Source organism: Oncorhynchus gorbuscha, linkage group LG05, assembly GCF_021184085.1.
Source record: "Oncorhynchus gorbuscha isolate QuinsamMale2020 ecotype Even-year linkage group LG05, OgorEven_v1.0, whole genome shotgun sequence".
NCBI classification, from domain to species: domain Eukaryota; kingdom Metazoa; phylum Chordata; class Actinopteri; order Salmoniformes; family Salmonidae; genus Oncorhynchus; species Oncorhynchus gorbuscha.
This window is the reverse complement of record NC_060177.1, coordinates 13,125,505-13,140,393: the sequence shown is the minus strand read 5'-3', so window position 1 is coordinate 13,140,393 and position 14,889 is coordinate 13,125,505. Positions and strand designations below refer to the sequence as shown.

Genomic DNA, 14,889 nt, shown 5'->3' with positions numbered 1-14,889 from the left:
AAGAATAACAGAATAGTAAAACCTTCCATTTACATATATGTTTTCTTATATAACAGTCCTAATTGTTCAGAATTGCTCTATCATAGACTACTATTATTTCATATCGACCATTTCCGAAAGCCTAACCTTGACAAGCAGGCGTGTTTGATATAAGGCTGCGAAGACGCTATGAGATTGATTGATGTGCGCTCTAACCATCGACTGACTATTCCTGGTGAATGACAAACTTTTAAGCCAATTGGTATAAATATCATTTATATTCCCATAGTATCTTGAATTTCCGAAACGATAAAAAACGTAAAGCCTATGGACATGGAGAAAGGCAGCTCGGGCATAAAGCTATAGGCCTACAAATCAAGTGAGGTGACTGTACCTCAGTTTTCATTCGGTTATCAGGATTCAGGATTTGGAACAAGAATCAACAGAGAGCAAACATGTGATTCGTGACCGAAGCAAGCAATGACAATGTTATAGCTTCGATACTGACACCATTCGGCAAGAAAATAAACGGCAATGTTTTTGACGTTGTTTCGCGGGGATTATGCTACTATTCTCGGGTTTGAAAGGGAGAGAGCAGCGCGGCACTAGAGAAGCCGGAGGTTAATCACGTTTTCAGCACCGAGACAGCTCCTTGTGGAAGAGGTCTATATTCGGCAGCAAGGAGTCCCTTCTGCGATCGCGGGGGAAGCCCTCAACCCTCACTAGCACATTTGGAGCGGTGTAGCCAACAACACACACAATGTCCTGACCTTTCTACCTCCACTCTCCAACGATGCCGGTTATTTGGTGGTCAGTCAGGGACACTTAATATAATCTTGCTGAACGACGATGGTGCTTGCATTTCGGCTCCAGTCTTTTCGTTTTGCACAGGATTCTAAGCAGCAGCAGCAGGGGTGCTTGTCCAATGTAAAAGTGCTAAGGAAGGCAGCAGCCTACACATCGCCACGAGCTTGGAGCACGAGCCTCACTCACGCTGATCATCACAGAGGGAGACATCACGAGCACGCGGCCAACGGGAGGCTCGATTAGACTGTCAACAATGTAAATCAAGACAGGTAGGAAGGTTCTTCTTTGGTTGAACTGAATAATAGATTAGTTGTATATTGCCGGGGCACTCCCTCGGTGTAGCCTACAACGGGGACCACCCCCGCTTTACGCACTAGGCTACTATAGTGTCTCTGCTTCTATATTCAGGTACCACAGCGACTAAGTATAGTCCTAACGTGGATTAATGCTTGGTTTAGGCCGTTTCAATTACAATTTCCAGTAGGGTTACATTATTATTAGTTCCTGAACAGGGAGGCAAACATTTGCATGTCAAGCTACCTGTCAGTTTGGTTTTGACGTGGATATGGGGCTGAGTTGTGCTTTGAGTTTTATGCAATACTACAGAAAAGCCGTGTAAAATGAAGTAAGTGTGAAGAAACCTCAGTTATGAAGTAAGGGGGCCGTTAGCCTACTTTACTATTCAATGAACTGTGTGAGACCCAGCGCATGTTCCAAATGGCCTACATAGGCTCACTTAAATGTAGATTAGAGGCGAGATGGATCTGAACTGATAGGCTCCTGTAGCTTATTAAGGTCATGCAGAGACCAGTGGACAGACCTCTACTTGATATTTTGTGCTGATCAGGCAAAGCACAGTCTATGAACTCTCACCATTCAAACACCATGGTCGATAAAAGGGTATTCAAGAGAATTTCCTCAACATAACCCTTTATACAGTAAGTTGGGATGTGCTAACAACCTCCAGTTGTTGTAGTCTTTAGTAGAAGTCTCTCAATATACCTTCTCACCAGCACCACCTGAAATGTAATGATGGGCAACACAGAAAGACTTGACCTGTAATGTCTCTCACATCTTCTCCATTTAAAGTATTGGTACTGTAGTGTATGTCTTGCGTTTAAAGTGTTATTGAATGACTCATACATAGCCTACCATACTCTCAGGGGATTGCCATAATAATGTGTCACTGTCTGTCATCAATCATATCTAAATAAAGACCAAGCACCTGGGTAGGTTTTCACTCATGCATGTCCTGTGTCAAGCGTAATGTATTTTCCCAGCAGTAACTCAACAATGGACTCATTCTATGGTGAGAGCAGCTCTTTAGGAGTATTATCCAGCAGACATGCAGGTGATGTGCTCTGACTACATTTACATTTACATTTAAGTCATTTAGCAGACGCTCTTATCCAGAGCGACTTACAAATTGGTGCATTATAGACATAGAATGAATCGTCTTTTACTTTGAAGAATTGCCGTTGTAGGTTACTCTTCAAGCTACAATTATAGTTCTTCATTGTCTTAGTATCCCCATACTGTTTCTGGTGCCAGTATACAATGTTTTACTTAACTCGTGAACATCTTAGTGTAATACGGATGTAATATGGTTGTAGTACATGTCAGGTGTAATTGATATTTAATTCAATCCCCAGGTTCAACATGAGTTCAGCAGAGTCTATCTGGTGTGGTGATCTCAGAAGCTAAGAGAGGCATAGCCTGACTGAGAACTGAGTGAAGATCATAGCCTCCTCCTCTTCCTCTCTCCATCACCATCCACCAACATGGCTAACCCTCAGTAAGTATAGTACATTACACCACCCAGTGTGTGTATCTCCTCTCTGTCCCCCGGCCCCCCAAGAACATGACCTGTGCTCAGTAAGATCTCTCTCCCCCATAACATGATCTGTGCTCAGTAAGATCTCTCTCCCCCCAGAACATGACCTGTGCTCAGTAAGATCTCTCTCCCCCCATAACATGACCTGTGCTCAGTAAGATCTCTCTCCCCTCATAACATGACCTGTGCTCAATAAGATCTCTCTCCCCCCAGAACATGACCTGCGCTCAGTAAGATCTCTCTCCCCCCAGAACATGACCTGTGCTCAGTAAGATCTCTCTCCCCTCATAACATGACCTGTGCTCAATAAGATCTCTCTCCCCCCAGAACATGACCTGCGCTCAGTAAGATCTCTCTCCCCCTGTCAGGATTTGGCCAGGGTTGTTCCGGTTTTTGGTCACTAGATGCCCCCATTGTGCCTTTTGATCTTTTCTTTTCCCTTGATCCCTATTATTATTTGCACCTGTGCCTGTTTCCCCTGATTGTATTTAAACCCTTTGTTTTCCTCAGTTCTTTGCTCTGTGTTTGTATGTTAGCACCCAGCCCTAGTACTCTGTGAACTCTTGTTGATCCCGGTGGACTCTCTTGTGAAATTCTGTTTTTTGTTCTTGTTTGTTTGTTTTTAAGTATCTTTTGAGGCTTTTTTGTGCTGTACCTTCCACCTTGTGGATTTACCTTTTTGTCTTGGAGGATTACCTTTGTTCTTGTGGAATTCCTTTTGAGGTTGTGGAGTTACATGTTTTCCTGAAGAATTTCACTTTTTACTTCATTAAATACACCGTTTCAAGTACTGCTGTGTCTGCCTCATCTTCTGGGTTCTGCTGACTATTTGTGGCTCAGTTGGTTTAGTGACTGTTTCTCACTCCGGAGACCCGGGTTCGTAACCGGGTCCTGACACCCACATAACATGACCTGTGCTCAGTAAGATCTCTCTCCCCCCATAACATGACCTGTGCTCAGTAAGATCTCTCTCCCCCCAGAACATGACCTGTGCTCAGTAAGACCTCCCCATAACATGACCTGTGCTCAGTAAGATCTCTCTCCCCCATAACATGACCTGTGCTCAGTAAGATCTCTCTCCCCCATAACATGACCTGTGCTCAGTAAGATCTCTCTCCCCCAGAACATGACCTGTGCTCAGTAAGATCTCTCTCCCCCCATAACATGACCTGTGCTCAGTAAGATCTCTCTCCCCCCAGAACATGACCTGTGCTCAGTAAGACCTCCCCATAACATGACCTGTGCTCAGTAAGATCTCTCTCCCCCATAACATGACCTGTGCTCAGTAAGATCTCTCTCCCCCATAACATGACCTGTGCTCAGTAAGATCTCTCTCCCCCAGAACATGACCTGTGCTCAGTAAGATCTCTCCCCCAGAACATGACCTGTGCTCAGTCAGGTCTCTCCCCCCAGAACATGACCTGTGCTCAGTAAGATCTCTCCCCCAGAACATGACCTGTGCTCATTAAGATCTCTCTCCCCCCAGAACATGACCTGTGCTCAGTAAGATCTCTCTCCCCCCATAACATGACCTGTGCTCAGTAAGATCTCTCTCCCCCATAACATGACCTGTGCTCAGTAAGATCTCTCTCCCCCAGAACATGACCTGTGCTCAGTAAGATCTCTCTCCCCCAGAACATGACCTGTGCTCAGTCAGATATCTCTCTCCCCCAGAACATGACCTGTGCTCAGTAAGATCTCTCTCCCCCAGAACATGACCTGTGCTCAGTCAGATATCTCTCTCCCCCAGAACATGACCTGTGCTCAGTATGATCTCTCTCCCCAGAACATGACCTGTGCTCAGTAAGACCCCCATAACATGACCTGTGCTCAGTAAGATCTCTCTCCCCCAGAACATGACCTGTGCTCAGTAAGATCTCTCCCCCTGAACATGACCTGTGCTCAGTAAGATCTCTCTCCCCCAGAACATGACCTGTGCTCAGTCAGATATCTCTCTCCCCCAGAACATGACCTGTGCTCAGTATGATCTCTCTCCCCCCAGAACATGACCTGTGCTCAGTAACATCTCTCTCCCCCCATAACATGACCTGTGCTCAGTCAGATATCTCTCTCCCCCAGAACATGACCTGTGCTCAGTAAGATCTCTCTCCCCCGAGAACATGACCTGTGCTCAGTATGATCTCTCTCCCCCCAGAACATGACCTGTGCTCAGTCAGATATCTCTCTCCCCCAGAACATGACCTGTGCTCAGTATGATCTCTCTCCCCCCAGAACATGACCTGTGCTCAGTAAGACCCCCCCATAACATGACCTGTGCTCAGTAAGATCTCTCTCCCCCCAGAACATGACCTGTGCTCAGTAAGATCTCTCTCCCCATACCATGACCTGTGCTCAGTAAGATCTCTCTCCCCCCAGAACATGACCTGTGCTCAGTAAGATCTCTCTCCCCCCAGAACATGACCTGTGCTCAGTAAGATCTCGCTCCCCCCAGAACATGACCTGTGCTCAGTAAGATCTCGCTCCCCCAGAACATGACCTGTGCTCAGTAAGATCTCGCTCCCCCAGAACATGACCTGTGCTCAATAAGATCTCTCTCCCCCAGAACATGACCTGTGCTCAGTAAGATCTCTCTCCCCCATAACATGACCTGTGCTCAGTCAGATATCTCTCTCCCCCCATAACATGACCTGTGCTCAGTAAGATCTCTCTCCCCCATAACATGACCTGTGCTCAGTAAGATCTCTCTCCCCCCAGAACATGACCTGTGCTCAGTAAGATCTCTCTCCCCCCAGAACATGACCTGTGCTCAGTAAGATCTCCTCCCCCAGAACATGACCTGTGCTCAGTAAGATCTCTCTCCCCCAGAACATGACCTGTGCTCAGTATGATCTCTCTCCCCCAGAACATGACCTGTGCTCAGTAAGACCCCCCCCATAACATGACCTGTGCTCAGTAAGATCTCTCTCCCCCCAGAACATGACCTGTGCTCAGTCAGATATCTCTCTCCCCCCATAACATGACCTGTGCTCAGTAAGATCTCTCTCCCCCAGAACATGACCTGTGCTCAGTAAGACCTCCCCATAACATGACCTGTGCTCAGTAAGATCTCTTTCCCCCAGAACATGACCTGTGCTCAGTAAGATCTCTCTCCCCCCAGAACATGACCTGTGCTCAGTATGATCTCTCTCCCACCCAGAACATGACCTGTGCTCAGTAAGATCTCTCTCCCCCAGAACATGACCTGTGCTCAGTCAGGTATCTCTCTCCCCCAGAACATGACCTGTGCACAGTAAGATCTCTCCCCCCAGAACATGACCTGTGCTCAGTAAGATCTCTCTCCCCCCAGAACATGACCTGTGCTCAGTAAGATCTCTCTCCCCCCATAACATGACCTGTGCTCAGTAAGATCTCTCTCCCCCATAACATGACCTGTGCTCAGTAAGATCTCTCTCCCCCAGAACATGACCTGTGCTCAGTAAGATCTCTCTCCCCCAGAACATGACCTGTGCTCAGTCAGATATCTCTCTCCCCCAGAACATGACCTGTGCTCAGTAAGATCTCTCTCCCCCAGAACATGACCTGTGCTCAGTCAGATATCTCTCTCCCCCAGAACATGACCTGTGCTCAGTAAGACCCCCCCATAACATGACCTGTGCTCAGTAAGATCTCTCTCCCCCCAGAACATGACCTGTGCTCAGTAAGATCTCTCTCCCCCCATAACATGACCTGTGCTCAGTAAGATCTCTCTCCCCCCTGAACATGATCTGTGCTCAGTAAGACCTCCCCATAACATGACCTGTGCTCAGTAAGATCTCTCCCCCCAGAACATGACCTGTGCTCAGTAAGATCTCTCTCCCCCATAACATGACCTGTGCTCAGTAAGATCTCTCCCCCCTGAACATGACCTGTGCTCAGTAAGATCTCTCTCCCCCAGAACATGACCTGTGCTCAGTCAGATATCTCTCCCCCATAACATGACCTGTGCTCAGTAAGATCTCTCTCCCCCTGAACATGACCTGTGCTCAGTAAGATCTCTCTCCCCAGAACATGACCTGTGCTCAGTAAGATCTCTCTCCCCCAGAACATGACCTGTGCTCAGTCAGATATCTCTCTCCCCCCTGAACATGACCTGTGCTCAGTAAGATCTCTCTCCCCCAGAACATGACCTGTGCTCAGTCAGATATCTCTCTCCCCCAGAACATGACCTGTGCTCAGTATGATCTCTCTCCCCCCAGAACATGACCTGTGCTCAGTAAGACCTCCCCATAACATGACCTGTGCTCAGTAAGATCTCTCTCCCCCCAGAACATGACCTGTGCTCAGTAAGATCTCTCTCCCCCAGAACATGACCTGTGCTCAGTAAGACCTCCCCATAACATGACCTGTGCTCAGTAAGATCTCTCTCCCCCAGAACATGACCTGTGCTCAGTAAGATCTCTCTCCCCCCAGAACATGACCTGTGCTCAGTAAGATCTCTCTCCCCCAGAACATGACCTGTGCTCAGTAAGATCTCTCTCCCCCCAGAACATGACCTGTGCTCAGTAAGATCTCTCCCCCATAACATGACCTGTGCTCAGTAAGATCTCTCTCCCCCAGAACATGACCTGTGCTCAGTAAGATCTCTCTCCCCCCAGAACATGACCTGTGCTCAGTAAGATCTCGCTCCCCCCAGAACATGACCTGTGCTCAGTAAGATCTCGCTCCCCCAGAACATGACCTGTGCTCAGTAAGATCTCGCTCCCCCAGAACATGACCTGTGCTCAATAAGATCTCTCTCCCCCAGAACATGACCTGTGCTCAGTAAGATCTCTCTCCCCCATAACATGACCTGTGCTCAGTCAGATATCTCTCTCCCCCCATAACATGACCTGTGCTCAGTCAGATATCTCTCTCCCCCCATAACATGACCTGTGCTCAGTAAGATCTCGCTCCCCCAGAACATGACCTGTGCTCAATAAGATCTCGCTCCCCCAGAACATGACCTGTGCTCAGTAAGATCTCTCTCCCCCATAACATGACCTGTGCTCAGTAAGATCTCTCTCCCCCAGAACATGACCTGTGCTCAGTAAGATCTCTCTCCCCCCAGAACATGACCTGTGCTCAGTAAGATCTCGCTCCCCCCAGAACATGACCTGTGCTCAGTAAGATCTCTCTCCCCCAGAACATGACCTGTGCTCAGTATGATCTCTCTCCCCCCAGAACATGACCTGTGCTCAGTAAGACCCCCCCATAGCATGACCTGTGCTCAATAAGATCTCGCTCCCCCAGAACATGACCTGTGCTCAGTAAGATCTCTCTCCCCCATAACATGACCTGTGCTCAGTAAGATCTCTCTCCCCCCAGAACATGACCTGTGCTCAGTAAGATCTCTCTCCCCCCAGAACATGACCTGTGCTCAGTAAGATCTCGCTCCCCCCAGAACATGACCTGTGCTCAGTCAGATATCTCTCTCCCCCAGAACATGACCTGTGCTCAGTAAGATCTCTCTCCCCCCAGAACATGACCTGTGCTCAGTCAGATATCTCTCTCCCCCATAACATGACCTGTGCTCAGTAAGATCTCTTTCCCCCAGAACATGACCTGTGCTCAGTCAGATATCTCTCTCCCCCCAGAACATGACCTGTGCTCAGTATGATCTCTCTCTCCCCAGAACATGACCTGTGCTCAGTATGATCTCTCTCCCACCCAGAACATGACCTGTGCTCAGTAAGATCTCTCTCCCCCAGAACATGACCTGTGCTCAGTATGATCTCTCTCCCACCCAGAACATGACCTGTGCTCAGTATGATCTCTCTCCCCCCAGAACATGACCTGTGCTCAGTATGATCTCTCTCCCACCCAGAACATGACCTGTGCTCAGTAAGATCTCTCTCCCCCAGAACATGACCTGTGCTCAGTAAGATCTCTCTCCCCCCAGAACATGACCTGTGCTCAGTATGATCTCTCTCCCACCCAGAACATGACCTGTGCTCAGTAAGACGTTTCCCTCTTTACCAGACTTCTCTGACCTCCTCTCACCTCTCTTCCTGCATAATAAATATGGTATTGTACATACAGGCATGCACGCAAACACACTGACACACACGCACACACACACAGAAAAGTGAGAGAGAGATAGCGAGAGGGAGAGAGAGACGGAAAGGGAGACAGAGACAGAGAGGCTGAGCGAGAGGGAGAAAGAGAGAGGGAAATTACAATGGCCTGTTACAGACAGAGGCAGAGCTCAATGATATTGCAGAGGGGCACCTCATTGGTCAGCTCATTTGGAATTCTGCAGTCTAGCCGCTCTTTCACAAATTCCTCTTACCGTGCCATTTTTTCTTGCTATCCTCAAGTCTTTTGATTGGTTGATTTATTGATGAGTGTGTGTGAGAGAGAATGTGTTTGTGTGTGAGATAGAAAGAGAGAGCGATAGATAAAGAGATAGAAACAAGATAGTTCAACATTTGCTTGCAGAAACATACCCGACTAATGAACAATTGCTGATGCAGTGATGATCTTCTTAGTGGTTACTCCCAGTTGCGTGATCAGTAGGGATGGTGAGAGGCCAGGACAGGTCTGGTCTAATGGAGACGTGTAGTGTAGGCCGAGAGGACCAAGGAGACTGAAGAGGAGGCTTACATCTTTAGGCTGATCTTGACTGTGGCATCTATAGTTCCTTGAGCTTATTTGGTCTCACTTGACTTAATTATTAGTCTTCAGCAGGCTGTATGTAACTAGCCATGCTCATTATCCAAACCTGTAATAAATTAATGGTAAATGAAAAGCCCTCCTTCACTGTTCTCTGTCCGTTTGTGTGACAGCCAGTCAGGGGAGTGGATTTATTCTGTTCCCTGTTGGTCTGATTCTATTCTGTCACTCTGTCCTGCTCAGTCAGTGGCGTAGGGCTGTAGCCTATCTCTGGGCCCAGTTGTTTAAGATTCTGAAGGGTTGCAGGACAGAACCATTCATCGTTCTCTCCGTCGCTATTTACCCTGTTGTTTATTCAGTGCCAACAGGAGGGTGGGGAGGTTGGAGGGCTCTGCCTCTGTTGTTCAGCATGCTGAGGTTGACAAGCACATGGTGTCTGTCTGAGCAGGGTCATGTTCCTGTGAGTCTTTTCCAAGCAGAACAGTAACACAGGGATGGATGCTTGGGCCAGCTGATCTATTAGACCTCATCCATTACAGAAGATAACAAGGAATCTGTTAGGAAGTCTGCATTACATGCATCTAGGTTTAGTAGATGGAAACTAATTGTTTTTGTTGTTGTTGTGAAGAGGGTGCTATTTCATGCTGTAGGTGATTCACATCTTAGCAAATGTCTGGATTGAAACGGTACTTTATTTCATTCCTGATTATTTTCTGCCTAGAAAATCCTTTCTGGAAGTTATATCGTTTAACATATTACAAATCAAGTCTATATCATAATACAACCCATTCCCATTTCACTGATCACTTTTCTACGCAGACTCCTTAGCTTTGAGCCTCAGGTAACCTCAAACACACTGCAGTTCAGTCCGACTGTAAAGAGCCAAGACCTTTCCTCTGCTGACAGTACAGCACAGCAGCTCTCCAGGAGGGTCTCTCATCATCAGTGTGTCTCCCAGTCCTGGTATCTGTAAAGGTCAGATGAGACTGGTCACACTGTGCCTGTCTGAAACATGCCATGCCTACACCTTCCTGAAACCAGACTCATTTATCATTATGGAGATTTCCTGCATAAAGTCAAGGCTGATGGAGTGTACACATAGGCTAGCACATACTGTAATATTAGGAAAGGCATCAAGACAAAGCCTAAGAGGAAGAGGTGAAGGAAGGTTTAGAAAGCAGATTTGTGTGTCTTTGTGGATGGGTTGAATGGAGTGGAGTGAGCATGTACATGGGTTGAATGGAGTGGAGTGAGCATGCACATGGGTTGAATGGAGTGGAGTGAGCATGTACATGGGTTGAATGGAGTGGAGTGAGCATGTACATGGGTTGAATGGAGTGGAGTGAGCATGCACATGGGTTGAATGGAGTGGAGTGAGCATGTACATGGATTGAATGGAGTGGAGTGAGCATGCACATGGGTTGAATGGAGTGGAGTGAGCATGTACATGGGTTGAATGGAGTGGAGTGAGCATGTACATGGGTTGAATGGAGTGGAGTGAGCATGCACATGGGTTGAATGGAGTGGAGTGAGCATGTACATGGGTTGAATGGAGTGGAGTGAGCATGTACATGGGTTGAATGGAGTGGAGTGAGCATGCACATGGGTTGAATGGAGTGGAGTGAGCATGTACATGGGTTGAATGGAATGGAGTGGAGTGAGCATGTACATGGGTTGAATGGAGTGGAGTGAGCATGCACATGGGTTGAATGGAGTGGAGTGAGCATGTACATGGGTTGAATGGAGTGGAGTGAGCATGTACATGGGTTGAATGGAGTGGAGTGAGCATGCACATGGGTTGAATGGAGTGGAGTGAGCATGTACATGGATTGAATGGAGTGGAGTGAGCATGCACATGGGTTGAATGGAGTGGAGTGAGCATGTACATGGATTGAATGGAGTGGAGTGAGCATGCACATGGGTTGAATGGAGTGCTATGCGAGATGTGCATCAAGTGTCTAGTAATGCTGTACACATGGAACAACACACTGTTAGATATGGTGGAGCCTTGAACACTAACTCATACTGATGGCTAGCTTCTCCAATGTTCTCTGCAGCAGCTGGTGGTTACAATCAGACAGCTGCTGCTTTCTACTTGGCCAGGTTGGGTGGGTTTAGCTCTGCAGGGCTTTCCACAACCTGAGTACTTTAAGGTGTGTTGATCACATACTGTAGCCTAGTCCAACCAACCCAAGTACACTAGAATATGGATTGGTGTTGCTTTTCTGGATTATGAAACTACAGAAGGTTGGTGGCATGTTAATTGGGGAGAACGCGCTTGTGGTAAGGGTTGGAGCAGAGTCAGTGGAATGGTATCAAATACATCGAACACATGGTTTCCATATGTTTGATGCCATTCCATTTGCTCCGTTCCATCTATTACTATGAGCCGTCCTCCCCTCAGCAGCCTCCACTGTATGAAACACTGATGTGTCTGTCCAACTTACACAAACAGTACTTTGCAAGTGGTGCGATGATCTTCTTTGTGGTTGCTCCCAGTTGCGTGACCTTCTGTATGGTCAGTGGACTGCCTTAAGCCAATTATGCAACATGAATAATGACCTTTTTGACCTGGCCCATAACACTTCTAATTCTATCATTTGGCTGAAGGGGCAGGCTGTGTGTATGTGTCCCAATGCCCCAAGGGAGACTCTTCTTGTCTTTCCCACTAATACACATAACCTCTGCAGAGTGCCATGGCTTTTTCCATTGTCTTAGAGTGAGTTCTATGTATTGTATGTATGTACTGTATATAAAGTATTCTTCTGAGCTATTCTGTTGTGTGACATTGTAGTACACATATGTGATCCCTGTGGGGATTTAACTCACAGTCTCTTACCAACTGAGCCACTACTGTCCATATACTTCCATTGGCAGCTAGCCACAACACTGGGTCCCTGCTTTACATGCAGTTGTGCTGGGATGAGATGATGAGGTGTGGGGCTCTGAACAGCTTGTGTCTGCCATGACTGATCAGATGGCTGTGTTGATCAGTAGGGATGGTGAGAGGCCACGACAGGTCTGGTCTAATGGAGACGTGTAGTGTAGGGCGAGAGGACCAAGGAGACTGAAGAGGAGGCTTACGTCTTTAGGCTGATCTTGACTGTGATCTATAGTTCCTTGAGTTTACTTGGTCTCACTTATAGTCGAATAGTAGTATTTATTTGATTTTTTCTCCATTTTATAAGGTCATTGTCTCATGTACACAAACCCACACTGGGAAACACTCAGGGTCACTATCATTTAGGCCTACTGTGTTCAAGTAGTGTTTTGATCCAAGATGAGATGCTGTATATTTTCTCTGCTGCTGCCAGCACCATTCCAGGTATATGTAAATGTAATTGGTGAGTAAAGGTGATACAGTCTGATTTACTCCTCACTTCCTGACTAGTATTTCTTCCCAGAGGTCTCTGTGTACTTGGGAAAAGAAAAGCAGTGTTGGAGGGGAGCATATTAAGTAGGGATTAGTCATAATGCTGGCCTTCAGACATAGACCACATTAACATTTCAGATGGGGGGTTCAGCTCGGGATGATGCGTGCCAAGCTCGTAAGAGAGAGAGAGCTTTCTCCACTGATTATGTGTACCATGTAACCTCTCTGTTTCACAAGACAGACACTGTTATCCGTCAGGCTTATCGTGAGAATTTCCTTCGAAATCCTTGTTAACCGCTTGAACTATTTCTTATGTGAATGTGTGTCAGAAGAACACACCTGGATATGTGTGTGTGTGTGTGCGTGTGTGTGTGTGTATTCAGTGTGTGTGTGTGTGTGTGTGTGTGTTTATTCGTGGACATACAGTAGGAACCACTCCAGGTGTGGTCTGCTCCCAGTCCGTCGTGTCCGTCGTCCTTGTGAAGGTTAGTGAGTCACTGTAGAGATTAGATTGGTCCTGGGTGCCTCCGAGGCCATTGACTCCCCACAACACAAGCACTTTACTGCACACCCTGGTCCTAGTGATGGTGATGGGGCACTGCCCTCCAACTGCACAGGTCAACACTGATCCTATCAACAGACCATTACTGTTGACTTATCTCTTAATACTTATAATGGAACTACAGGATGGTTTTCTTTCATTATGTAGGAGGTCAATATTGTTTTACTTAGCCTTGAGGAGTTGGAAGGGAAGGTGGAGGTGGAGGAAGAGGGGGAGGTGGAGATGGAGGAGAAGGTGGGGGAGGAGAATGTGTGGGGAGAGGAGTAGAAGGTGGGGGAGGAGTAGAAGGTGGGGGAGGAGGAGGAGAATGTGGGTGAGGAGGTGGAGGAGGAGGAGTAGAAGGTGGGGGAGGAGTTAGAGGAGGAGAAGGTGGGGGAGGAGAATGTGTGGGAAGAGGAGTAGAAGGTGGGGGAGGAGTAGAAGGTGGGGGAGGAGGAGGAGGAGAATGTGGGTGAGGAGGTGGAGGAGGAGGAGTAGAAGGTGGGGGAGGAGGTAGAGGAGGAGGAGGAGTAGAAGGTGGGGGAAGAGGAGGAGAATGTGGGTGAGGAGGTGGAGGAGGAGAATGTGGGTGAGGAGGAGGAGTAGAAGGTGGGGAGGAGGTGGAGGAGGAGGAGGAGGAGGAGGAGTAGAAGGTGGGGGAGGAGGTAAAGGCAGATGAGGTAGAAGAGAAGTTGGAGGGGGAGGTGGGGGAGGATGAGAGGAGGAGGTGCAGGAGGAGGATGAGGAGTACAACTGGAGAACTGTCTGACCTTCTAAACCCAGACCCCACAGCCCTGTGAAGTCTCATAATTACACAACCTAAAGGCACAGCCCAGTGGAGTGCCTCACAGTACAGTCCAGTGGAGCGCCTCACAGTACAGCACAGTGGAGTGCCTCACAGTACAGCCCAGTGGAGCGCCTCACAGTACAGCCCAGTGGAGTGCCTCACAGTACAGCCCAGTGGAGCGCCTCACAGTACAGCACAGTGGAGCGCCTCACAGTACAGCCCAGTGGAGTGCCTCACAGTACAGCACAGTGGAGCGCCTCACAGTACAGCCCAGTGGAGCGCCTCACAGTACAGCCCAGTGGAGCGCCTTACAGTACAGCCCAGTGGAGTGCCTCACAGCACCTCACAGCGCCTCACAGTACAGCACAGTGGAGCGCCTCACAGTACAGCCCAGTGGAGTGCCTCACAGTACAGCCCAGTGGAGTGCCTCACAGTACAGCACAGTGGAGCGCCTCACAGTACAGCCCAGTGGAGCGCCTCACAGTACAGCACAGTGGAGCGCCTCACAGTACAGCACAGTGGAGCGCCTCACAGTACAGCACAGTGGAGTGCCTCACAGTACAGCACAGTGGAGCGCCTCACAGTACAGCCCAGTGGTGCGCCTCACAGTACAGCCCAGTGGAGCGCCTCACAGTACAGCCCAGTGGAGCGCCTCACAGTACAGCACAGTGGAGCGCCTCACAGTACAGCCCAGTGGAGCGCCTCACAGTACAGCACAGTGGAGCGCCTCACAGTACAGCCCAGTGGAGTGCCTCACAGTACAGCACAGTGGAGCGCCTCACAGTACAGCACAGTGGAGCGCCTCACAGTACAGCCCAGTGGAGCGCCTCACAGTACAGCCCAGTGGAGCGCCTTACAGTACAGCCCAGTGGAGTGCCTCACAGCACCTCACAGCGCCTCACAGTACAGCACAGTGGAGCGCCTCACAGTACAGCCCAGTGGAGCGCCTCACAGTACAGCCCAGTGGAGTGCCTCAC

At 48.5% G+C, this 14,889-nt stretch overlaps 1 protein-coding gene across 1 annotated transcript in view; it reads left to right on the top strand.

Annotated features, from left to right (window-relative positions):
* The first annotated feature begins 523 nt into the window (after window positions 1–523).
* LOC124035009 (transmembrane protein 266-like) overlaps window positions 524–14,889 on the top strand; it is a 101,182-nt gene continuing 86,816 nt past the window's right edge. Inside the window, exons 1-2 of the mRNA XM_046348399.1 lie at window positions 524–1,055; window positions 2,439–2,581. Of these exons, the coding sequence (XP_046204355.1) occupies window positions 2,568–2,581 (14 nt within the window). The 5' untranslated portion in view covers window positions 524–1,055; window positions 2,439–2,567. The remainder of the gene's footprint in view (window positions 1,056–2,438; window positions 2,582–14,889) is intronic.